Source organism: Sorex araneus, chromosome 10 (genome assembly GCF_027595985.1).
Source record: "Sorex araneus isolate mSorAra2 chromosome 10, mSorAra2.pri, whole genome shotgun sequence".
Classification (NCBI taxonomy): Eukaryota; Metazoa; Chordata; class Mammalia; order Eulipotyphla; family Soricidae; genus Sorex; species Sorex araneus.
The window spans coordinates 62,871,472-62,897,763 of record NC_073311.1 but is presented as its reverse complement, the minus strand read 5'-3'; the positions used below and the strand labels follow the sequence as shown (position 1 = coordinate 62,897,763).

The window sequence follows — 26,292 nt, the reverse complement described above, 5'->3', positions numbered from 1 at the left end:
CTTTCCCAACCATTGGAGGCTCTTTCAAGGTCAGAGGAATGAGACCTATCGTTACTGTTTTTGGCATATCAAAAACGCCACGGGTAGCTTGCCAGTCTCTGCCATGCGGGCGGGATACTCTCGGTATCTCTGAGTGTATGTATAATATCTGTTACTGTATTTGGGATGTAAATAATAATACTCCATTTACATGATATTTATCTCATTTTGTACGTAAAGAAAATGAGGTTTGGAGCATTAGATAATATGTCCAAGGTTGCACAGTTAAGCCAACATCTCTAGTCTTTGCTTCAGTGTGTAACTGCTAGTTTATAAGCTTATGCTGACTTTGAATTTTCTTACCCGAAGGATTCTGATTCTTCTCATCACCCAGTGTTTAGTCACTTTCCAGTTACAAGTACTGCTAGCAAACACTCATGTTACTCACTTCATGGCTGTCCTCTCTGTAGATGAAACTGTTCCAATGTCATTTCACAAACAGATCATAGTTGGAGGCATTGTTCAAGTCTCAGCACTTTCTTTCGGCTCAGAGTGATAGGGATTTTATCAAGTTTTTCTTTTTAAAACTACAGGGAGAATTTGTAGTGGTTTCTTAATAATAGATAAATGCACATTTATATAGAGAAATAATTGTGCTGGTTATAATAGGTGAGTTTTCTTTGGGCATGGGGTTGGGTCACTGCCTGGCATTTCTCATGCAATGCCCAGAGGGACCACTTCTGGCAGAATTGGGGGACCATGTAGGGTGGCCATGGACCACTTCTGGCAGAATTGGGGGGCCATGTAGGATGGCTATGTCAGCAAGCTCCTTACTCACTCTACTGTCTTTTCAACCCCTCTCTTCCCCCTTATGATATTACATAAAACCCGTAATACTCGTGTGAAATGGAAATCCTTTATGTGTAGTCTAACTTTTGTTTGAAAATCTGTATGGTTGATGGAGTCCTTGGGGAGAAATCATTGGATGTCTTAAAATATATTTGTGGATGCTTTCACATGAGTAAGATACTGCACAGAGATCTGCAGCAGAAGGATAATGAGGCTGTCACAGCACAGAATGTTCTTTGTTTTTACAGGTTCTATTAGTTCATGTATTAGAATTCTCTAAATGCCACTTTTGCTTATTAAGTGGTTTTGAGAGCACATGAAAACATGCATTTTATTGGAATGCAGAATTTCCGAGATTCTTAGCAAATATAATTCTGAAGGAGTGTTTAAACACACACACAACTATTAGACCCTTCTGCCTAAGTAGAATCCACATGCAGATGAAGATATTTTCCAAGGCTCACCCCCACATTTGTATAATCTCTTAATAATCATCAAACATTGCCTTTAAATTTGTTTCCCGTGTTGGAATTAAATTAGATGTCAAGTGTAATATAAGTTAAAACAAAGAAAACATAGTATTGCTGTTTTAGTCTCCTAAGATTAAAATATTAGTAAATTAAGCTGCAAATTTTAATATGTTTCTAAAATACATTTGGTTCCACCATTTGATTTGGACATAAATCTCAGATTTTCTCATCTACATAGTTAGTAAGAAGTCAACAAATATAAGCCTGCTTCAACATGTGTCAAAATGACTTGTAAAATTTCAGCGTCGTTTGGTTCAAAGTTGGGTTGTTTCATGTTGATATTTGCCAACTCTTCTTCCTCTTCTCTGCACACTCTTCTTTCTCCTGGGAATTGGTTACCTTCCTGCTCTCCTTTCTGATGACTCTTAGCTGCTACAGCAAAAATACCATCATTTTACCCTGAAGTCAAGTAAAATCTCCTTGTTGGGCCACACCTCTTGATTTTCAGTTTCAGGAAGTCTGGGGTGAAGTATTTCTAGGAGATGCCTAAGAGATTGGCTTGCTGACCACCATTTGAGATTCACATACATGCAAATGACCTGTCCTTTGTTACTGATTAGGAACATGTATATGCAAATGTATGTATACAGTTGTAGAATTATAAATTCCTTTGCCAAATGACCTGTCCTTTGTTACTGATTAGGAGCATGTATATGTAAATGTACATACACAGTTGTAGAATTATAAATTTGTTTGCCTAAAGGAAGGAAAAGGGAGGGTAGAAAGAAAGACAAAAGGAAAGGAAGGAAGGAGGGAAGGAGGAAAGTGAGTGGGGAGGGGAGAAGCAAGACAATTGATCTAGCAAAACACAAACAAACTCCTGCAGAGGGGCAGAAGAATGTGTGGGCCAGTGTGAAGTGATAAAGAGACCAATTGTCTAGTGGCAATCCTAATGTCATATATGGAATTAGAATTATAAGGCTATATACCTAAGGCCTATATGATGTTAGAAACCAGCGTTTATTCCAATGCTATTTAAAATAAAAGAATGTACTTTTTTAAAATCAATAATTAAATATTAACCTGAGCCAATTTTTTTTTATCTCCTTGGCCAAAATTATACTGCGAACCAAGCTTATTTTTGCTTTAGGTTCCATAGCTGTCGATGCTCAGGGGTCACCCCTGGACTTGCAATCAGGAGTTCTTCCTAGTGGTGCTCAGGGGCCCATAGGGGTGTTGAGTATGGAACCCTGATTGGTTGCATGCAAAGCAAATGCCCTATGCACTGTTTCATTGCTCTGGCCCCATGCAAACCAAGATTCTTATGCAAAATTTATATTTCATTGCTCAGTAAAGAAATATTTGGGTATTTCTTCAAAATAAATGTTAAGGGTTATTCTAGTTTAGGTAACATGGTTACATCGTTTTTGTAATATGTTGTGTTAATAATGTTCATGGTAATGATACACAAAGTCATTGTATCCCACCAATGCCAAGTGCCCAGGACCTCAGCCACTGCTCTTACGTTTCTTCTTGTCCACTACTTTGATTTCCAAACCTTTCCCCCCTAATGCTTGATAATCTGAGTTTTCTGCTTTCACAAATCATCAAGTAGCCCAAAATTCAATCTGAACTGTCAACTACATCTTGTATTTTAATTATAATGGATTAAGTTTAATAGTATGATCATCTTTTATTGAAACAGAATGAACTTGGTCACTAGCATATTGAATTTGCCTTCAAGAGTAGTGGTGTCTGCCTTACAGAGGCAGAGGAAACTCTGTTTATCTTGGTTTAAAAGTTCAAGCAGTAAGATACAAAATGTAGAATTTAACAGAGGATAAAGTAATGCAGGTACTTATTCAAGCACTTTACAATTTCTTCCTATTATGTTAAAGTTTGTTGATACTGTGTAACAGTGAATTTTTTCAGTTGTTACTAAATACATTTTTAGGGAATTTTGGATTCTCATAAAATGCCACAATCTTAAAAAAATAGGCATTCCTTCAAAATTGAGTTTGAATTCAGAGAGATTCAAACTCTATGCTGAGAGCATAATCCTCACCAGTATTGTAAATATCATCCCAGTAACAATGGCATTAATATACACACAAAATGTAAAGAGTCAGAGTTGGTATTCATATACTTCGAGCTGGTGAGTAAATCTAGACCTCTGCATCCAAGTTTAGCCTCTCGAGGTCACGACCCCTAGAGCAGGGGTCTGCTCTCCTGACCCATCCCTGGATAAGTGGATAAGCTGGGAATCTGATATCTGGATTATCAGCTGTCCCACTTTGTAGTTGTTTTAGTCACTAAGAAGTGGCTGATCAGTATGTTGCACAAAGTATTATCAGTGGCTTTTGGAATATAGAAAGGTAGCCAATTGTGGTAAGCTTTCTCGCAGTAGATGACTGCAGAAAAATAGCCCAAAGAAAACTGTCTTTGTCAATTTTCATTTTTTGAACCACTGGACCTAAGTATACTTTAGGCAACTCTTCTTCAGGCCAAACTACAGGAAAGATTTAAACTTAGATGACTTGCAGAGCCGCTGTAATCACAAGTATAACAGACCCTCAAGAGATGTGTGCGTGCCTTGACTTTTATTTTATAGTTCTTGGGAGCTGACCATATCCTGTGTCCAAAATACGGAATTCAATCTTAGTAACCAAAGAAAAGCCCAGAGTCCTCTGCTGAGCTTTCACTGGCATAGCTTATGTCTTGGTGTGTCCTTTGCATGTTTATATCATTTTCAGGAAAATTCGTACTTGAAGTTTGGCCGGTTGGGCATGTTAAAAGGATAGCTTTCCTCTATGAGTTAGAAGTTCTATCTTTCTTGTCAAATAGATATATGCATGAGAGAAGGGGCATGATATATGAAGTACTGATTAGCAGTAACAATGTACTCTTTCAAGTGTTTATTATAATTATTCATATAAATTTTAATTAAAATCTTGAATTCTCTAATTGCCGGTAATAATACAATCTAAAGTTACTGAAAGTTGTACCTTAACTATCTGAAAAAAGAAAAAAAACATGTTAAACATGTATAATTTCTGTTTTTTAAAAAAATCAACACAAAAGTCATTCTAAACTCCTCCAGTAGCACATGTTAACATGTGCATGGTACTTTTCTCAGGAGATGTACATTTAGGTCAGAGCTTCTTTTTTAAAAAACTGATAATACTGCTATTTCTTTATTACTTATTCATTTTATTTAGACCTGAAGATTTTTTGTTTTATAGACAAATAAGAATCTGATTTCTGGAACCCATAGCTCCATAGATCATGCTACATTTATTCTCGAAACTAACGTTTTTTAACTTTTTTTATTGAATCACTGTGAGATAGACCCTTACAAAGCTGTTTGTGGTTGGGTTTTAGTCATACAGTGTTCCAACACCCATCCCTCCACCAGTGTACATTTTCCAGCACCAGTGTCCCCAGTTTCCCTCCCATCAACCCCCACCCCCTGCCTGCCTCCCCTATGGCAGGTGCTTTTCCTCTCTCTCTTCTCTCTTCTCTCTCTCTCTCTCTCTCTCTCACACACACACACACACACACTCACTTTTGGGTACTGTGATTTGTAATACTGAATAATACTGAATAATACTGCTAATACTGATACTGAAAGGTTATCAGGAATATCCCTTTACCTACTTTTAACCCCCAGATCTTGTGCAGCAAGATCATCCCCAGCTATTATTGTCGTAGTGGTCTCTACTCTAGTTTACCTGTCGTCAGCCCACCACACTTTTGAGGCTAATTCCAACCATTGACTTGGAACCCATAGTTTAGAAGGCTTCCTAGGAAGCTGGACAACGTGGCTCAGGGGTCGAGCATGTGTGTTATCCATGTAGCATCCTGGGTGCAGGTTCTCAGCGTGGGGAAACGGAAAGGCAGGAAAGAATCTAGAGAGAGGATCTCCGAGAAATTTCATAGTTGGATCCAAGGCATGAAGTGAAATTCTCACTGGACATGCAGCCTTGTGTGTGGCTGCACATGTCACCTGTCTGTGGGGACACTGGGTCTGGGAGCCATTATCTAAATGGAGGAGCACTGTTGTGTCAGGGGATTCTGCAGAGCTTTGCAGAAGAACTGCCTTTGTTTTTTTTTTTTCACTATAGAATGTTTCCATCTTTATTGATTTATTTATCTTACGGTTTAAAGTATCGATAAACATGATTATTGCACCCCACACCATCAAAATGCCCAGGACCCTGTACCACTGTCCCTATTTCACCCCTGCCAAGTAAACTTTAGAAGTGCAATTTCTTAAAAACAGTAGTCATTTATTTTTTTTCCCCCAGCTGAATGAAATTTGACATCTCTTAATTTGACAGACTGATTACAAGCAGTGAAAATTAGTTTCAAAATAAGCATGTTATATATATACACACACACATATATATAAAACATGCTAATTTAAATAAAAAATATATATTTAAAGCAGTTAAGGAATAAACCAAATATATAACTTTTAAGATATTTTCATGGTTTTGTTTTGCCTTGCCGTGGTGATACAAGAGCAGTCTGTTGCTGGAAGAAGATGGTCACGTCCAAATTTGTTCTTCACCATAGCAAAGTTTTCTTTCGCTCTGTCGCTATTCTTTTTTTTTTTTTTTGCTTTTTTTTTTTGGGTCACACCCAGCAATGCACAGGGGTCACTCCTGGCTCATGCACTCAGGAATCACCCCTGGCGGTGCTGAGGGGACCATATGGGATGCTGGGATTTGAACCCGGGTCGGCCGCGTGCAAGGCAAACGCCCTACCCGCTGTGCTATCACTCCAGCCCCTCTGTCGCTATTCTTGATCCCTCCTCCAGCGCCGGCACTGGTGAACTTGTTCTCAAGGGAATTGAGTTGCTCACGGTCTGGCCCTTCCATTCTGTGATTCTGTATGTTCAAAAGATTAGAGTTCTAGAAAGGACACTAGCTGTGCTTGCACATGTCATAAGTGCAAGAAAAAGGGAAAACATAAAAGGACAAAGGACTGTCTTTAGCAGCCATTCAGAGGTCAAGTCTCTATGGTTAAGTCATTTAAACCTTAAGGCTCCTTGTTCCTGCTTCCCTTTGCCAATGTTGCTGTGTGTGTGTGTGTGTGTGTGTGTGTGTGTGTGTGTGTGTGTGTGTGTGTGTGCGCGCGCACACAGTTGGGGGGTTGATAAGGAGGAGAGGGGTCATACACTCTCCCATTTGGTTTTTCCCCAGTAGAGTTCCCCAGCCCTCTAACACTCTTCATTGAGGTGTTTTCTCTCGTGCTCCCCTGCCAGTGCTCCCTAGCCAGCTGTGGGACCTCACACAGTCGATCATAATGGTGCAAGGGGTCTGGTGTGGATCCCAGTGCTCTCCAGGTCACTATTCTGTTGGGTCCTTGCATGTTGATGGCCGCTGTGCTGGCCTGGAATCACACATCCCGGTCGGAGGCTTGCACACGCTTAGCTGTGAAGTAGAGTGAGCTGGAAGCAGCGTTGCTGGGACCATTTTCCATGCACGTGGGTGGTACTGGGGATTGACCTCGGGACCTGGTGTGTGTCAGGAGGATGCTTATTCCCATAGAGCCATCCTGACTTGGTGGAAACCTCCACCCCACCACCATGTTTCTTTAAGCTTTTACTAAGTCGCTGTGATTTACAAAGTCCTATGTCCTTTCAGTCAGACAGTTCTAGCTCCTACCCGCCACCAGTGTCAAGTCCCCTCCCTTATGTCCCCAGAGCCCCCCCACCCCCTCCACCCTGCAGCCTGCCTCTCTGACGGGCAGATTGTTTTTTAAGTTTGTTTGTTGTAGTTTGGGTCTTTCCTTGTCCCTCTCTTCCCTATACTCTAGGGCCAAAGGCAAGGTAGGGGATTTTGTTGTTGTTGTTCATTTTGTTTTTAGTATACACATGCTACATGTCAGTGGTTATTTGAATGGAAAAAGCTCTGTAAGTCTCAGATCAAGTTGTTCTAATTCCAATTCATTAGTATTATGTCATTAGGAGTTGAATTGAATCTGGTAAAGAAGAAATCTCTCACTTTCATACTTAAGAAATCTCAGGCACTTCTGCACCCCTCTGCTTCGTTAACTATGAAATGGAAATCATTAGCCTTCACAATATCACATCAGGCATCTGCGTACCTAGATACGAAATGTAAATCATTATTCAACTTACTGTGCGAGTTAACTAAATTCGTTCATTTAAGGTACTATAAACAGTGCCTGACAAAGTAGTCAATAAGGATTGTCTAATATTCTTAGCCATTATAGATTGGCAATTAAATAGATTAACTGTTCAGTGTAATGTTTTACTAACCCATATGAATTAAATTTCAGTTTTCAGTTATGGACAGTATAGATGATCATTTGTTTCTTGGGGCAGAAGTCAAAGATGAAATATCTTTTGCCTCAGGTTCTAGGCAGTTGACATGTGGCCCTACAGGCCTCTAGGATATTCTAAGTGACCACAGGTAAAAATTACATAAATGGGGGTCTCGTGGCATCACAAGACTAAAGGGCAACCAGCAGGAGAGAGGTCACAGGAAGGAAACGTGGTATGAAAGGGGCCACATTGTAAAGGCTTGAGAAAGATTGTTTTGGACAAAAAAAAAAAAAAAAGGTTATGTATATGGCTGAGTCACATAGCTTTCCTTCCCAAGTGAGTCAGGGGAGCTAACTCTTCTTAATCACCATCTTATCTAAACTGAAATTTGCATGACAAAGTTGAAATAATATTTCTTAAAAGTGTTCAAAGCAAAATGTTGAGTAAGAGTGCATCTCTTAAGATATTTCAAGGATGCATGCATGGTTCCGGACTCTCTTCCTTTGGGGGGTTATATTAAGTCAAGCTTTTCAGGAATAACAAAGGGAAGTTCTGGGCTCTGTGCAAGGAGGCTCTGGCTCCCAGTTCTGAGAATGCTTCTCCCAATGGCCGGGTGTTGGCCTTGCTTGCAACAGCCCTGGGTTCTGTCCCCAGTGCCTGCTCTGGTCCCCTGAGCCCGCCAGGAGTGATCCCGGAGCACGGAGCCAGGAGAAAGCCACAAGTGCTACCAGGTGGCCCCCAAACAAACAAAATTTCCCTGAGTTCAGAATCCACAACTTGATCAACTGGCCCACAGCCCTGACCCACAGCTCCTGTGCTTGTTAGTCAACTCTCTGGGTGCTCATCTGCTGGAGGTGTATTGGTGCAATCCCAGGGAACAGAGGGCAAGTGTTCGCCCACTTTGGCTGAACCCAGGCGGGCTTCGTCGGGCTGTTCTGCGGGCTCATGAACAGGAAGGAGAGTCCCCTGAACCATCTGTTCACCACACACTGCTCAAGGCTGAGCCGCGGGAGAGGCTGACTGGAATCTAGCAGGCAAAACATGGAGAAGATCAATATTCCTGGGTGACACCGGAGCGGTGCTTAATTCATTTCTTTCCTGTGCTGTTGTGGCTAATTGAGTGTATAATGCTGTGGAATGTATTAAATTATCTGAAATGCACCTTCCCCCTCTCTTCAAGGTAGAGAGAAGTAGAGACATGGAAATGGACTATTATTTTTGTTTTACCGTCTATGTATGTTCTAATATTTTAATCAGATAGATTGCATGCAGTGTCTGTGAGTGCATGCAGTGCCCACCTTCCCTCTTCTGGGTAGAATGACACAGAAAAAATGTCATTTTTCAGCGATGGCAGGTGAAGGTCACCTGCCAAGTACTTATTTGTGAAGTTTGGCATGATATAATGTGAACATAAATTATGAAAGAGAAATGTTCAAAGTGAAGCTAAAATTGGGATGTTACTGATTTTGATCCTGAAAGAAAAAGAAGTATTTGTGGGAAGTGATTATAAAAGCTTGATGTATTAGGGTGTGCAAGGAGCTGCGCTAATATCAATTAGGGGCCATTCATAAAAATACAGTTTAATGAATGAATCTGTAATTGCTCTCTTCAGAGGTATGTGTGTATGTGTTTATGTTCTAGCTGTTATTTATGTGTGGATTTTAAATAAATAATTCCAGAAGTATACCTCCTCTTAGCCTGTAGGGAGTTGTGATTGTTTCGTTCTGCATGTTGATGTTGAAATCCAAGTACGTTGTGAGCTAAGCTTCATGTACACAAGTGCTATCTGCCGCCTGTTTGAGCTGAGATCACTGTTGTGATGTTCATAAGAAATATAGATGATTTGGGGCTTAGGATGATACTTTTGAAGATTCTGTTAGCCTATAGTTTTTGCTTTTGGTTTCCTTTGCATTGACTCAGCTCTACCTAACAAATTGGTGTTTGTACCACCCAGCTAATGTATTTTTCTTCATTTTTACCCATTCGCAATAAATCCTTTGAACAGATTTTGTTTGTGTTGACATCTCTATTTTTAAAATATTAGAATGACAGTTTTTTGTTTGTTTGTTTGCTTTTTGGGTCACACCCAGCGATGCTCAGGGGTTACTTCTGGCTATGCACTCAGGGAATTACTCCTGGCAGTGCCGGGGTCCATATGGGATGCTGGGAATCAAACTCGGGTCTGCGTACCCACTGTCCTATAGCTCCGGCCCCAGGAATCATAGTTTTATCCAAAAACTATAGTGCATTTTAAAGCAGTAAAAAGTATTGGCATAACCTTTGGACACATTTGGTATGGGATTACTGTGATTTGTCTCTTTAATAGGGTCAAGAGACCTATTAACATCTCTTAGAGAGAGACAGGTGTGTAAACATTCCTCAAATTTATTATCCTAAATTTTAAATATGCACAGTCTCAGTTATGTTAGTGAAAGTTTTGCTGCGTAGAATGAAGAAATTTATTTAGAGACTAACTTCCTCAAAGATCTTGTGATGCGGATTTATTCTTAAGGGCTATATTTTGCGAGAAGGCAAAGGATTAGGGCAGTAAGAGAGATTCAACTCTAAAATCCATAAGGAAAAAAATTAATCACAATATTACTCCTCTTGAAAATGCCATAAAAATCAATTTAGTGTCATTTTTATAAAGTATTACCCAAATTATATACAGATTCTGAGATGCGTGCTAGAAATAGTAGGGGAAAATAAACAGAACATCAAGTTTAAGTGTTAAAATTATGGAGCAAATTCGCTTCATACACGTAAAAATTATGAAGAAACAGTGATCAGAAGTAACTATTTTATAGGGGAAGTAATGCTTAAAGTACAAAGAACATTGACAGAAAACTGTGCTTCTGGTACATAGGCAATTGAAAATATCTTCAGGTGAGGTAGAATGAACTGCCAAGTTCCTCTCCAATGTCAAAATAGCCCGTGCTCTTTGAAAAATAAAAAAAGCTGGAAAGCTCCAAATGGGCCTTACTTTATCTAAGAGTGCTATCAAGAAGAGGCAGTTACCAAGAAGTGAACATTGAAGTATAATCTCATTTGTTTACACATTAAAATTTTGGAGCTGGAGCTACAGCTAAGTGGTAGAGCTCTTGTGTGACAAGTGAACCCTGAATTTGAACCCTGGGACGGCAAAAACAAAAACAAAAGATATTACAATATCACGAGGATCTTACGTTATCTTATAGCGATAACCACTACTTAATAATGTTGCCTGGAAAATCTATAAACTTTCAAACAAAAGCAAATGCATAACTATCATTCAGATTTTGCCGAAGGCTACACGGCCATTTGTACTCAGCTTAAGGGAGACAATCCACATCATTTTAAAAGCTTTCTCTTGTGAATTCATTTTTCAGACTAATGCTTACCTCCACAATTCATGTACTAAAATGCTCCGGTTCTGTTTGCCATTGTGGAGTAAACATTAGCTTTGTTCCTGCATATTTCAGCTCCACAGAAACTGGGTTGTTCCTTTAAAAGTTGACTGGACAGGGGCAGGGGGTGGAGGGTGACGGGAGGGAACCTGGGGACACGGGTGCTGGGAAATGTTCACTGGTGGAGGGATGGGTGTTGGAATACTCCACGACTGAAATCCAATCACGAACAGCTTCGTAAGGGTCAATCTCACAGTGTTTCGATAAAAAAAGTTAAAAGAAAAAAAGTGGACTGAAATTGAAACAAACAATTCTTTTTTCTCTTTCAGGAAGTTGATGGCAATAAAGTTATGTCTTCATTTGCCCCACACAACTCATCTACCTCACCTCAGAAGGCGGAAGAAGGTGGGCGGCAGAGCGGCGAGTCCTTGTCCAGCGCGACCCTGGGCACCCCTGAGCGGCGCAAAGGCAGTTTAGCGGACGTGGTGGACACCTTGAAGCAGAGGAAGATGGAAGAGCTCATCAAGAATGAGCCAGAAGGTAAGAATGGGGTGGAGGAGAGCTGACAGCTGACTGACTGGTCCTCATCCCATCACCGGATGGGCGCTCCACTTGAGCGTTCCAACTTAAACTCACTAAGTTAAGTCGGATGAAGGGGAAGCAATGCTGTAAAGGCAGAGAGAAGTTTTCCTAAAACCTTCGATTCGATGGTCTCGGTTTGTTTGTTTATTTTGTGATCTTTGCTTTCTGATGGCATGTCTTCATTACTTTCAGTGATGAGTGTTGTGGTACAGACATGAAAGAAACAAGAAGGGGGTGTGGTGACCAGCCCCAAATGACAGGCCAAATCTATAATCTCGTGTTATTCTCACCTTTTCACCCCCAAAGCCATTAAATTTTGTGACTTAAAAAATCAAATTCGTGCTTTTTATAAGACTTTGATTGTTTGGCCTATGTCTTGTGTGACCCAACATTAATATAGCCAGGTCTAGTGTGGACTACCTTAAGGAGGATGAGTCTGTAACTCTTTGCTGACCCTTGTGTTCCCAGGGTGCCATTCTAAAGATTTCATCTTCTAGATTTATTTGCTGTTTTTTGATAGTGATGTAGATGACGCGGGTCTCTGTTTGTTCATAATTCCCAAGTTCTTCAATATTTTCAAGAATGGAAATACAGAGAAATAAGGAGATTCAGAATTGCAGAGTAGAAAAGCTTATTAGAAAGTAAAATCCACAGGCAAAGCAACTCCCGATGTGGGGCGGAGCTTACTGTAGGACTAAGTCAAAAGTGAGTTTTGTGTGGGCCTTAAAGTCTTCTGCATTTCTCATCAATGGGCAGGTATCACCCAGAGGGCCGGACTCTACACAGGGCAGGCCGGTTTCAGTCCTTCTGGCCATCTGCGTCTCCCTGTGAGCCTGAGCTCTGGGGCAGAACTTTATGATGGACAATTGTTAACTCCCTGTTTATCAGATAAAGCCCAGGAATTTACAGGAAATCAAGAATATTGAATGGGTCAGCCGAAAATGGGATTGCACACAGCAGCTGGCTAGTTACACCTAGTGATGCTCAGGGGTTACTCCTGGCTCCGCACTCAGCACTCAGGAATTAGTCTTGATTCGGGGGACTATATGGGATGCCGGGGATTGAACCTGGGTCGGCCGCGTGCAAGGCAAATGCCCTCCCTGCTGTACTGTCGGCCCCCTTAAAAGTGAAGCAAGCAAGCTATCAGACGACTGCTCTGGAATCTGGAACTCACTGAAAATGGACAGTCTCGCCAGGCGTGCTAGATGTTTACTAACTGCTATATCCATCCTGACGCCACATGGGTATGTCAGAGCATGTTCCAGTGTGAGAGACAGATTGGATATGTGAAACATAGAAGAATCATGGGTATTAGAACATGCTACCTTCATAGCATGTAACCCTGCTGGGAACATGTTTCCAGTCAGCTACAACACTGATAAATTATGGTGAAAATACTCCGTTGACTTGATACTTGTGAGGATCATTAAATATTACACAGACCTTACCATATCCATAGTGGGGGCATTGATTTTATTTAAAACTTAGGTAATTCACATTTGAGAGAAATTTTAGAGATGCTATGCTCAACCAAAGATTTAATGATTCCTAGGGGTGTGGAGGTCAAAATGGAGTTTTGAGGAGGACCCAGCAACTTTAAAAAAAAAATATTCTGCAATTTTTGTTTAAACTAGCAGTATTATGAGAATTATTTAAAGAAAATGGGTAATTAAACCAGGGGATGAGTGAAAGAGCTGGAGTAGGTAGCTTGCCTGCTCGAGTCACGTGGCTTCCCTGAGCACCCCCAGGAGTGGCCCCTAAAATTTTAAATAAAGAGGAAAATTGAATGTAATAAAATAAAAATCACCTCAAATCATAACTTTGTGATATAATATCTTTTATTCTAATGATATATATGTTTTTACATAATTCTGTTGATTTGTATGTTCTGCATGAATAATTATAAATTACTTTGCAGTTGTTGTATCATGATACATTATTAATATATCAGAGTTTATTTTGATTTCTTTAAACCAAGTGTACTACTTGGCTTAAAGTGTCCCAGGATGCCATCAGGGGTAACATTTTATAGTTCACTTAATTATCATATATTTCCTGGATGTTTTTTTTTTTAACAGAAAGGGCTTCGGGTTTGATAGTTTTAAATACTGTTCCAGGTATATTTTAGAATGTTTCTCTAGTGAAAATTGGCGCTTTTATCTTAATTAAGCTGGGCTTAGGAGGTTGGGGCATCATTCTGATGCTCTCCCATCAGAGGCTAATATTTCCTACAGAATTTATGAATGTTGATGTTGACCTTGAGCCGCCTTCCTGATGTGAGGTTTCTGCACTATTGTACATCCTGCTCCCCTTTCCATACCATATGCTTTGGAAGGAAGAAGCTTGTGTAAGCCACCTGTAAGGAATAGTCCATTAGACTTCCCCACCTGTGGAGTGGAGTAGCTACATGGTTTATGCAGAATTCTTGAGTATTGAATCAGAAATCCCAACCTTACATGCTGAATTGCTATCCACTTCTACTTTTTGTTGTTGTTGTTGAAGTTGTCACAGCTTTAGTGACTGAAAACTCTTTCTGTTGACTTCAGTGTCATTTTGACACACCCTTATGTTCATACTGTTCTGTTCTGTTCTGTTTTGTGTTTTGAGGACTCCATTCTTTCTGACTCTGGCGAGATACTGCAGACTGGATAGCTTTTGTTGTCTCTCTAGAATCCTTCTCTGAGAAGCTTCTCTAAGAATACTTAGTTCCTCTTATTGGAAATGGTATTAAAACCAAAATATACATAGTAGGGATGGTCTTTGCTATTCAGGTGTCCTTTATTTTAGGGTCTTAGCTGATAGAACAAAAAAATATATCTGTATGTATTCTCCTGAGTATATGTTCCTCTGAAAATACTAATTCTACTACCTCAGTATTATCTGAACATTCGTTCTTCATATGACATCTAACTCTAATCTTCATCCTCATGGGTAGACCCAGCATTATCCTTTATTTGTGTGTACATTCTTACCCTGATTCGGTGAAACCTAGAGCATGTCATCCAATTTGCATTTTTCTAGATTCTATTATAATTAGAATCTTATGGAGACTTTTCTTCTCATTTATTTCACCTATTGATGTGCATTTAAGGTTCTTTTATGTCTGCTTATTACTTGGTAGCTCATTTCTTTTTAGACAAGACAGGAAACATTCATGATGGTATGACTGTAGTGGTTCATATGAGCATACCATGGTTTGTTTATCCATTCACCCATCAAGTCATCTTAGTCTTCCAAGTTTGGTCATTATGAATCAAGTTATAAATATTCATGTATAGGCTTTAGTGTACATAAGTTTTTAAATCAAACGTATAGGCATTTAGTGATATGATTGCTCAGATATACTGAAAGTTGGCTTAGTTTTATAGGAATTTTGAAAAATTGTACTGTAAAGAGTAAAATTCTGCACTTTTTTTCCTAGTAATAAATGTGAGTTGCTGGTGCTCTCCTTCCTCACAAACACTTGGTAGTGGTAGGTGGTTTCTTTTCTAAATTTTATCCATTAAAATTGGTTCATGGTTGTATCAATTATTATTATTTTTTTTTCTTTTGGGGTCACACCCGGTGATGCACAGGGGTCACTCCTGGCTTTACACTCAGGAATTACTCCCGGTGGTGCTCAGGGGACCATATGGGATGCTGGGAATAGAACCCGGGTTGGCTGCGTGCAAGGCAAACGCCCTACCCGCTGTGCTATCGCTCCAGCCCCCTATCTATTATTATTTTAAGTTTCTAATTCTCTAATGACAAATTCTCCTCAGCAGATTTTCTCAGCTTACTCACTATCTCTAAGTCTTCTGAGTTTGCTTGGTCTTCGGTCTTGTCCCCAGTTTGCCTCCTATTCTGCCAGCTCCCTCCCCCCCTAACCCGTGCCCCCCCCACCCCCGCCTGTCTTCATGGTGGCAGGCACTGCTCCCAGTACAGTTCAGACACTGAGAGGTTATCAGGTTGTTCTTTACCTATTTTCAGCACACAGTTCTTACTCGAAGTGTTCATTTCTAACTCTCCTTGTCATAGCTGTCACTTCTCCATCCCAAATGGCCCCCGTGTCCCCCACCCATCAGCCTTGTGGCCAGCATCCAATGATGACCCAGTCCTCCTGGCCCTTGTTTCTGCTGTTGGTGGGCATTAGTCCCATGCTGATTTTTTTAACATATCCCACATATTCTCTGTTTTGTTTTCTCTACTAGTTTTTTGTTTGCCCGTGCATCCCTGTCTTGATGATGCACAAGACATCATCAAGATGTCTCAAATAACATCTCAAATAAGATGTTTGAGATTTTGAGATTTTGCCTTAAAGTTGGACTGTGCCAGTCCTCCTGGGGAATTTTTGTATTGTATTGATTACCCTGGGACTTGTTTCCTTTTTCCCCATAGAATAGAAATGAGCGCTTTGATATCTACGTCTTTTGATAATCTAACTTGCTGGAATTTGGATATCATGTGTAGTCAAGTTGAGGAAAATCGACAAGTTTTGTGAATGCAAAATATTCTATATTTAAAATCCTCATCAAATTTTATAGTTGTATATATAAATAGATGTTATAATCATTTTGTTTTATTTTACCATTATTTCATCTTTTTGGTGTTAATATAAATTACATCGTGTCTTCTCTTTTAAATTTTAGTTGTCTATTGCTGGAATATAAAGCAAAGCAAATTGACTTTTGTATCCTGTGTTTTTTTTTTTAAAACTTATTCAGTAACTCTAGGAGTTAAGTTTTAACTGATTTAAGCTTTTTTTATTTAGAATATTATGTTACCTGCAATTGAAGACAATTTTATTTTTCACAATATAAATATATTTTCTTTTTCTTTCATTATTGCATGTTCTTTGCTCCATAAAGATTAGTTGAGGGAGAATTTCTTGCCTCGTTTGTGTTGTAAGGGAGGGAAGTATTAATTCTTCCCATTAGGTAAGAGATTAACTATAGGATTTCTGTAGATATTTATCTGATTTCCCTCTACAGATAGTTTTCTGAGTGTTTATTTTCATCATTAATTGTTATTAGATCCTGTCAAAGAGTTTCCTATATTGATTTGTATGTGATGTATGAATTTTGTCCCTTAGCCTATTTATATGATGCGATGGTTTATATCCAAATTCCAACAGCAGTGGGTGGGAGGGGCACTGCCGTGACCATTGGAGCTTGTGCCCAGGGCAGCTATGCAGGGCTGGGAGTTGAACTGGGAGCCTTTAACTTGCTGGACATGTGCTCGCCACTCCGAGCTAGCTACCTTGCCCCTGGCTTTAGGTCATTGAGCCGGCCTTGCCAACCTGAGAGAAGTCCTACTTGTTTAGAATGAAGGTGAGTTAGGTCAGGACTAAGGCCTAGAAACTGTCTTCATCTCAGAGAAATCCGTTGTGCTTTCAGGTTCTGTGGTATCATTGTGGTTTGAGAGGGATATCGTGGGGCGATGCTCTCCTTGAGAATTTAGAACATCATTTTGATATTATATATTCTTGAAAGTGCATCATGTTGACTAAGTGGATGCATAGACTTTCAATTTGGAAATACATGACATGCCAGTGCCAAATGAATAATTCTCAAGAGGAAAAGGCAGGAGACAGTCTCCCAAATTTAATTTTCAGAAGAAACTCACATATGGAGAATTAGTAGAAAAGTATATTTAGTAACAGCTACACTGACAAGAAGAGCAGAAATAAAGTATTCAGAGCAGAAATAGTTGAGGCAAAGGAACATTACTATTACTTGTGGATACAATAGTATTAATATTAAATTTCCTATCTTTTTTGCTTTCCTCCCTCAAAATATAGATCAAACTTGAGAATGACTTTTTTCTTCTTCTTTTCTTTTTTGTGTATGTGCGGGGGAGGCCAGTGGTTCTCAGGGCTTACTCCTGGTTCTATACTCAGGGGACCATATCAGGGATTGAACCTGGGTCAACCTCCTACTAGGCAAGCATACTACCAAGTGTACTGTTGCTCAGGCCAAAGAGTGACTTATTAATGAATAATACCAAAGAGGAAATACAGATAGTCTTCACTAAAACCTTCAGTATAAAAGGAATATGACAAGAATCTAAAAGCTTGCATTCCACCAAGGTAATTTCTGTGTGAATACAGAGCCACTAAAATATACCTGCGTTCGCATCTCCAGCAAGTTCCTTATCTGTGACTCACACTCACAGGAATGCACATAGACTCACTTTCACTAATCAAGTAATTTCCCAAGACAAAAATGTCCATTTCATATCTGTGATAATTGAGAATAGATGTCAAGAATATTTTATGTGTTTGAATTGTGACAATTTTAATCACCAAGGCAAGAAATAGAAAATTATGGGGCTAGTGCAGGGGCTAGTGTAGAGCAGGTAGGATGTTTGCCTCCATGCAGCTGACCTTGCTTTAATCTGCGACATCTCATATGGTCCTCAAGCACTGCCAGGAATAATTCCTGTGTGCAGAGCCAGGAGTAGCCTGTGAGCAGTGCTGGGAGTGACCCAAAAAGAAAAAAAAATGAGCAAAGTAGAAAATTGGATCATGGAAAAGAAATAGTATGTTGGAGGAGGAAATTTTATGTGTTTTTTTTTCTTTTTTTAGTTGCAGAAAGAGAAAAAGAGTAAATGGGGGTGGGAGTTGGAGGGATAGTACAGTGGTGGGATGTTTGCTTTGGATGCAGTGCACAGGGCACCCCCAAAAGTCATTCTAGTAGGGGTGTTCCGGGAGTGCAGAGGCAAGGGCATGTCCTGAGCACCACCAGGTGTGACACCCAAACCAAAAAATAAAAAAGACAAAGAAGAATGGGGAACTGTAGCTAATGAAATGTGTAAGAGTGTCCAGTGGAAAGTTGTGTTAGTTCGGGAGCCCCCGTTCAGGGAAGAACGGGGAAAAACCCCATGAAAGCCCTGGGCAGTGGCACTGTGTGCCGTGACCGTCTATAGCTCCGACAGCATCGTTATATCCAAAAGAAAAATAGAAATACTCTTGAGCAAAGAACCACAACACTTAAATCCGACACTTTGCCGAACATGTGTCAGAGTTCTGTGACGAGAGCTACCAGAAGGGGCTGAGGAGAGAGGAGACCCGTGAGTAGAACTCAACGCTCAGTTCACCAGAGATATGTATGGAGCGGAAAAACCTACTGTTCCGTGATGCGAGTTTTTCCTATTGTTTTTCAATAGTCATTCAAATGAACAGCAGGTTGTGATGACAAGTTCGTTCAGCCGGGCCCCGTCATTCTGAGGTACCTTATTCACGCCTTCACTTCCTCTCATTGAAGGAGGGAACAGACTTCAAGAGGAAGTCCATATTATTGCAGACTTTCTCCCTGACAGCGGCAAGGTAGAAGGAATAGTGTCCCGCTCACAAGAAGGCCACTGAGGTGGGTGGTCGGAAAGAAAATTAGATTTGCATGTGGGTTGAAGAAGAAAACGTCTTTCTTTTCTTACTAGCTTATTTTTTTTTCAGGCAACTATGGTTTTAGAAATATTTTAAAAACTAGTAAGTAGGAGGAAAAGGTGCTGATGTACTTTTACTTGTGTTCCTTGCCTCCATCAGTCTTTGTGCCTGTAAGTCTCAAAAACGGCCTGTGCTAAAGATTCTTCTTCGTTTTGTGTTACTTAAGCTGATGTGAAATGCCCAGGTTCATTGTAGATGCATTTTCACAAAATCCAGCCAACTGAGGTTGCATTGTTCACTGGAATAACTTTGCTCTACCGGCCAATCTTTAGCTACTAGATATAGAATTTAAATATGACAATGAGTTTTAATGTCATAACATATGACCAAATTCCTACACCAAGACATTGATAATTATGTATTGGGGGAGGTGCTGTGTTCTAAGTGCATATTATGAACTACTGCTGAATAATTTGTGAAACACTTCATTTCATCTTTGCATATACCTTATAACCAGGGCATCTGTGTATAGTCATTCACATAAACCATATATTCTGATTCATCTTCTCTCCTTTTTTCCGTGAGAAAATTGATGAATTTCTAATTAATCATGTCATAGTAACTTCATATTGAGAGTCAACCTTTGCTAGAATTTTAATTGATCTAAAGCTAAAATCTGTTGAACCCCTGAGCCCCCACCACTAATATGTCTCTTCCAATTCCATATTTTGCAAGTAATAGTTTGATATCACTTTTGAGCATATGTATACCCCCAAATACCATTGAAATATTAAATAATGTATATCCATTGATTGTCTACTCATAATCATCCCTGATGCCTCAGTGGTGATCAAACTTCACAAAGTTTTTATTGAAAATCATTTCAGTTTAACATGCGAGCTGAAAGTAGACTATAGATTGAACATGATGGCCACTCACTACCTCTATTGCAAGCTACAACACCCAAAAGGAAAGAGAACAAAGGGGAATGCCCTGCCACAGAGGCAGGGTGGGGTGGTGGGGGATGGGGTGGGGGTGGTGAGAGGGATACCAGGATGATTGGTGGAGGTGAATGGGCACTGGTGGAGGGATGGGTAAATGATCACTGTATGAGTAAAATGCAAACACAAAAGTTTATAAGTTTGTAAAGGTACATTACAGTGATTCACTAATAAAAAAATTTAAAAAATCATTTTAGTTTAAACTGTTGGGAGTGCAAAAACATTAATAGATGACTCTGCTAAATAAATAAATAAGTGTCAAGGAAGGTATTTCACTGAGAACTTCTCTTAGGAAAACACCTGGCAGTAGCTTAATTGTGAAATAATAGCACTGTAGCACTGTCGTCCCGTTGTTCATCGATTTGAGTGGACACCAGTAATGTTTCCATTGTGAGACTTGTTACTGTTTTTGGCATCTCGAATATGCCATGGGGAGCTTGCCGGGCTCTGCTGTGTGGGCAGGATACTCTCGTAGCTTGCCGGGCTCTCAGAGAGGGGTGGAGGAATCAAACCTGGGTCGTCCTCATGTAAGGCAAACGCCCTCCCCGCTGTGCTGTCGCTCCAGTCCACTGTGAAATAATGCAAGTTAAAAATCAGAAGAGAAAAAAAAAATCAGAAGAGATATAGACACATTCTAGACTTTTCTGCTTACTTTTTGAAGACAGACAGAAGGCTGTTGTGGGGGGGGGGGGTCCTGGGGGGGAGGGCAAAGGTCTGTCTAAGATCACACAGTGTGTCATTGTGTCACTCTGAATCAAGGCCAGGCTCCTTGGCTTCTCCCGTGTGCTTGCGTCACGCATCACTAAATTCTTTACTCTCTGCCCCTTCTTATTGTTTCATAAGTAGTGTCACCACCTTATTTTAAGGAGCATCCCCTAGGCAGTAAATGCGGACAAATGTCGCATGTCCTGAGACTAAATTTAGCAAATAAAGTCAGAAGAGATATTCAGAAATGCCCTGTGCTGTCAGGTGCCAGCTAGGGGTGGTCTATCACCTAGAGCCACGTTTTAGTTCCGGGTCAGACTCAGACCTCCACTAGATTTTCCACTCCAGTCTCAGCCTTATTAGCAGCGTCGGTGAACACGGCGATGGCCCTGGCAGGCACTACGGCCATCTCATCTCCAACAAAGCCATTTTAGGGGCCGAGGCTGCGAGGGGCTTCTGACTTTCACTTCCCTATACTAATTTCTGTGATGCCGTTTAATTCCCTTCGGGACGGCAGTCTTAGCTTGGAGACTTGTCATGCCTCTTCCTCTGAGAAACGCAGCAGACCTGCCTCCTCTTCCTGTGATTCTCTTGCTCAGTTTTCCCAGTGGATGTTGCCAGCCTTCACTCTAACAAAATTGTTTTTTTTTGGGGGGGGTCACACCTAGCGATGCACAGGGGTTACTCCTGGCTTTGCACTCAGGAATCTCTCCTGGTGGTGCTCAGGGGACCATATGGGATGCTGGCAATCGAACCTGGGTTAGCCGAGTGCAAGGCAAATGCCCTACCTGCCGTGTTACCGCTCCAGCCCTCTAACAAAATTGTGCAGGTGCCCGTGTGTGCCACTGATTAAGGGCTAGGGTTGCACACCTGTAAGTATTCAAAATGTTTGTTGAAAAGATGTTTCCACAGCATCACTGTCGCCCCTTACTGCCTTGAGAAGGGAAAGGAGATTCCTTAATAAATACGTTTGTGACTCTTGCTTAATATTACATGAACAGCCTAATTGGATGCTCCAAAATTCTGAATTTGGTATTCTTTCTATAAAATGAATAAACTTAAGGCTTCCTAAGTTTCTACTGTTCTTATTTTAAGGCAGAACTGGAATTAAGCGAAATTACTGTCCTCTTCTAAATTATTTGTCTTTGGAAAAAAACACTGTGTATAATCTGACCTCACCACAGTTCCCCCTCAAGCTTCCTTCCCTGTCAGCCCCATATCCATGTGCCGAGCCACATGTGGTTTTCCTCTGTCACTGTCACTGTCATCCCGTTGCTCATCGATTTGTTCGAGTGGGCACCAGTAACATCTCTCATTGAGAGACTTATTGTTACTGATTTTTGGCATATCCAATACACACGGGTAGCTTGCCAGGCTCTCCGAGAGCGGCAGAGAAATAGAACTCAGGTCAGCCATGTGAAAGGCGAACGCCCAACTGCTGTGCCATCGCTCCAGCCCTATGGTTTTCCTCTATGTTCTTTTTTTAATTGTGTCTTTCCACATACTGTTTTTCTACCTTGAGGATGGTTCCCAGGCTGGGGAGATGGTCCCAGGTGCTGGGGCACAGGCTTTGCATGTGTGAACCTGAGGTCAGTGTCGGGCACCATGGACCAGTCACACTGTCTGAGCCAATCCCAGCACTGAACAGGGTGTAGCTCCCAGTGGACCAGCAGTCCGGTGGCAAATAGGTAGAGAGAAAACTAGCTAGCTTGCTATATTGATCGATTCTTGGTTCTGTCTACCCAACAATGTTTTGCTTATCTTTAACATCATTTAACTTGGCCTGTTCTGCTTACACTAGGTAATTAATGTAGTTCTGATATTATGATCACATTTTCTTTATCTTCAGTCTTACACAATAGGACACAAATGTTTAAATTAAATGTTTTGTTTCAGTTACCTGTGTCTGTCCTAATAATGGGTTTGGCCCATAGAAGGTGATTATCTAACTGGGGTGGGAGTCAATCCCCTAACTGGCTTTTTGTAGCTTTTGCTAAAACTCTTCTTAAAAATAGCTACCTGATTTTCTTTTTGGTTTCTCTTCTTCCTTTCTCTTTTCTTTATGTTCTGTTTGAAATGGTCCTTCCATTCTGTTTTCTCCAGTCACCTCATGCATGTGCTCTTAGCATTAAACCATTATGCCCTTTTCTTTCGGTGACCTGGAAACTAAAGCATTATCCTGCAGCACCAACTGGATATTCTAGGACCCAGATGTAAAACTAAAATAGATGCACAAGGAAAACTTTGTATTTCATTCAAAGTTTTATTTGGGGGAGTTGGGGCTCAGAGGTTGCTTAGGAGGCTCCAGGGTCCCTCCTGAAATTCTCAGGTCAGCAGAGCTCAGAGTCTCTGAGGTGTGAGACCCCTTTAGTCATCGAGTTCGTTGTTTGAACCTGGCAGCACGATGCTGCCCAGACTTGGGGCTGTGGGGAGCACCAGGGCGGTACCAGGCGTTGCTTGGGGTCTGTGAGGCATCAGGGATGCTTCATGCATGCAACTCACGTGCTCTGGCCCTTGGATCCATCTCCCCCGCTCTTTGCCGTAATCGTTTAAACGACCCTAATACAATGTGCTTCTCTAAGGAAATATGTTGCGTTATCTATAGATTAGAGGCTATAGACATAATTCTCCGCCACTGCTGGAGGTAAAATGGGAAATGAATTGGATTTAGCTTTGAATATTTCCCCAGAATTCTGAGCCTTCACTGTTCTTTACCAGCATTTCAGTGTATCGGAGAGGCCAGATTCCTTGTCTCGGCATGGAGAAGTGAGTTACTTTTCCTGATGGTCTCACTTTGGGGGAGTTTATTGTTGGATTTTCTGCTTCCCCACAGCACTGTTCATTTCGGGGGTGTTTGGTAACTGATTCTTTCAGCATCTTCCCTGCTCTGCCAGCATAGAATGTGCAAGTTTAGGATTTTTCAGAGCAGTTTTTGAATACTAAGAACCTCATGCCTGATGGTGAGATGATGCCTATTTTTTAATTTTTGAGGAGATAGTAATGCTTTTTTATCCAACTTTTGGATGGTTCTATGATAACAAGAGTAAGTAGATGGGCAGTATTAGTGATTCAGTTCAAATTCTGACACTGATTACAATAAGACTGTGTGACTGTAATATAGCATCTATATAGTTTAGTCTCTGATAAGTTTTGAGACATTAGCTCAGATTTAACATGATCAGGAGTCTAATTGTATTTATTTCGCATCATTTCTGGGAGACACCATTTTTAATTAAAATCTTTTATTGTAGCAAACCAAGCACAGGCATTAGAATTTGTATCATCAAATCATTATCTTCCCTTCTCTTTAATTTGCTAAGATGATGGCTTAATGTGAGAAATATCTGCCCTCAGTATGCAGTGCTAACTGCCCTACATCCACTGGAGGTAAGCAAATGAGATAATGGTAATAAAATATATACCCCTGTTGATTTCCTGTGAGGTAATGATATTTTGATAAAAAAATAAGGTTATGTTTAAAAAACAAAGCCAGGCAAAGCAAATATGTTAATACACATGAAGTTATTTGTGAACTATAATCAGCTTCAAAGTGTACAAATTATTGTCATTATCAATTTATCTAGTTATATACACTATTTTTGAACTGATTGACTGACTGACATCCCGTTGTTCATCGATTTACTCGGGCGGGCACCAGTAACGTCTGTATTCCTCCTAGCCTTGAGATTTTAGAAGACTCTCCTTACTCGTCTTTCCCAACGATTGGAGGCTTTTTCAGGGTCAGGGGAATGAAACCTATTGTTACTGTTTTTGGCATATTGAATATACCACGGGTAGCTTGCCAGGCTCTGCCTGCGCTTGCTGCGCTCTCTGAGTGTGGTCATTATGAAAAATGGGCAGGGAGTGTCTTATAATGTGTGCGGAAAGCAGTCTGGAGCATGGCAGCAGTTGGGTAGTGGAGGTCAGCTGCCAGGGCCGGGTCCCTTGGGGGCGGAGAGGGTTCTCACCTGCCCCGCTCTGAGGAGCCCTGAGTGAAAACAGCCTGGCAGGAGTCACACTATTTTTGAATAACAAGAAAAAATAAATAATTGTGTGGCTTCCAATTCTGTTTCTTGAGATGCTCTTGTATAGTAAAAATCTTGACCCAGGCCCTCAAAATCTGGAAATACAAGCAATGCAGTTGGCACCAAAACCAACAAGGAACCCAACATTCAAAAAATTCTGACATAGTTGCTTTGATATGCATTTATTTAAACTTCCGTAAATGAAGTGTGATTAGCCAATTTCCTACCTGAAGAATTTCAGTGAGAAAGAAAACATCCTCAATTGCTCTGGGTGTAAATTGCCAATTGTGAAACTGGGAGAGACAATTTGATTTTGAGTCTGCAGATTGGTGTGTTTTTGTATTATCAGTGTGTGTTTGTGATGACGATGAATATAACTGAGGGCTCCTTTTTCCCGAAGTCTCATCATTTTCTGAGAGTTTCATGTTCAAAATGCAGTCTATTTGTTCTTCCTTCAATACGTACTACGTGGATTTCCCCCCATTTTATTCCGTGTGCATGTGTGTATGTATGTGTATGTGTGTGTGTCTTCTCCCTCTTGCCTGCCCCCTCCCATCCCTGTCTTCAATCGGCATCCGTCAGTGTCCTGCTTCTGAACTGTTCCATCCACACCTTCAATATTATATTGTTCCTTTTATGTGTGCGTCCCTCATGTGTGAGAAGCTGTATTTATTTGTGATACTTTGTTTCTGTGAGAATAGATTTTACTTTTATTTACACAACTCAAAACTTTGTTCTTCAGAAAAATCTTAGCTCACAATTTTTTATTACAAGCCCCTTAAGGCACAGCCTATTACCAAAGCCACCCACTGTTACTTTACATGAAACACTTCATTGCTTTTAGTATAGAACTTCACACACAGAGTTGGTTCTCTTCTCGGGAGAACTAATAAAAACAATGGAATATGTTTGGAAAAGTAGATATTGTGACAGAACTTATGCCTTCACGCTCAGACTCATCTATAGATCACAGACCAGCGCTGGGCAATGGAGATAACTGTGAATTCTTTCTCCCTCAAGTTTTGCGTATCTCCCCTCCCCACCTACCTTTCTTACTCTCCCTCTCCATCAAACACAAAGGGAAATATCAGTCTCTTAGGTGGAAAGAACTTCCGGATACTGTTTTGACAGTGCGTAGTACAATATAAATTCTTATCGGCGAATTAAAAGCAGAAGACAACTGGAGCTGTCTTCCCTTAATCCCTGACAAAAAAACATCAAGGCACATGCTTGCATGCTACTAACACTAACTGGCTACTGACTAACTGGGTCCCCTGCATCACATGGTCCCCAAAGCACTGCTGGGTGCAGCCTGGAGCCTCCCGAGCACTGTTGGGACAGTTGCTGGAGACCCCTGAACCCTATGGGGTGGCCCTGGGGACCCTCGAGCTCCATGGGGAGGTACTGGCAGCCTCTAAACACCAGGTGGTGGCTGGGGCAAGACGCAACCCCACAGAGCTTGCGTCGTGTGGCATCTTTGGACTGTTGCAGTGAACTACTCTTGATGGCCCAGTTGGGTGGGAATCTCCAGGTGGAGTGCTGAGTACTCCTTGGGCGGCCCAAAGAAAACAAAAGGAACAAAAAGCAGTAAAATAAATTAAGTCCATTGTATCATCTCAAAGGTTAGATTAAATACT

General features: G+C 40.8%; 1 protein-coding gene across 6 annotated transcripts in view; it reads left to right on the top strand.

Annotated features, from left to right (window-relative positions):
- SOX5 (SRY-box transcription factor 5) overlaps positions 1 to 26,292 on the top strand; it is a 439,034-nt gene that overhangs the window by 100,707 nt on the left and 312,035 nt on the right. For all 6 annotated transcript variants that reach the window (XM_055118342.1, XM_055118344.1, XM_055118343.1 and 3 more), the window contains exon 3: positions 11,309 to 11,519. In XM_055118342.1, coding sequence (XP_054974317.1) covers positions 11,309 to 11,519 — 211 coding nt within the window. The remainder of the gene's footprint in view (positions 1 to 11,308; positions 11,520 to 26,292) is intronic.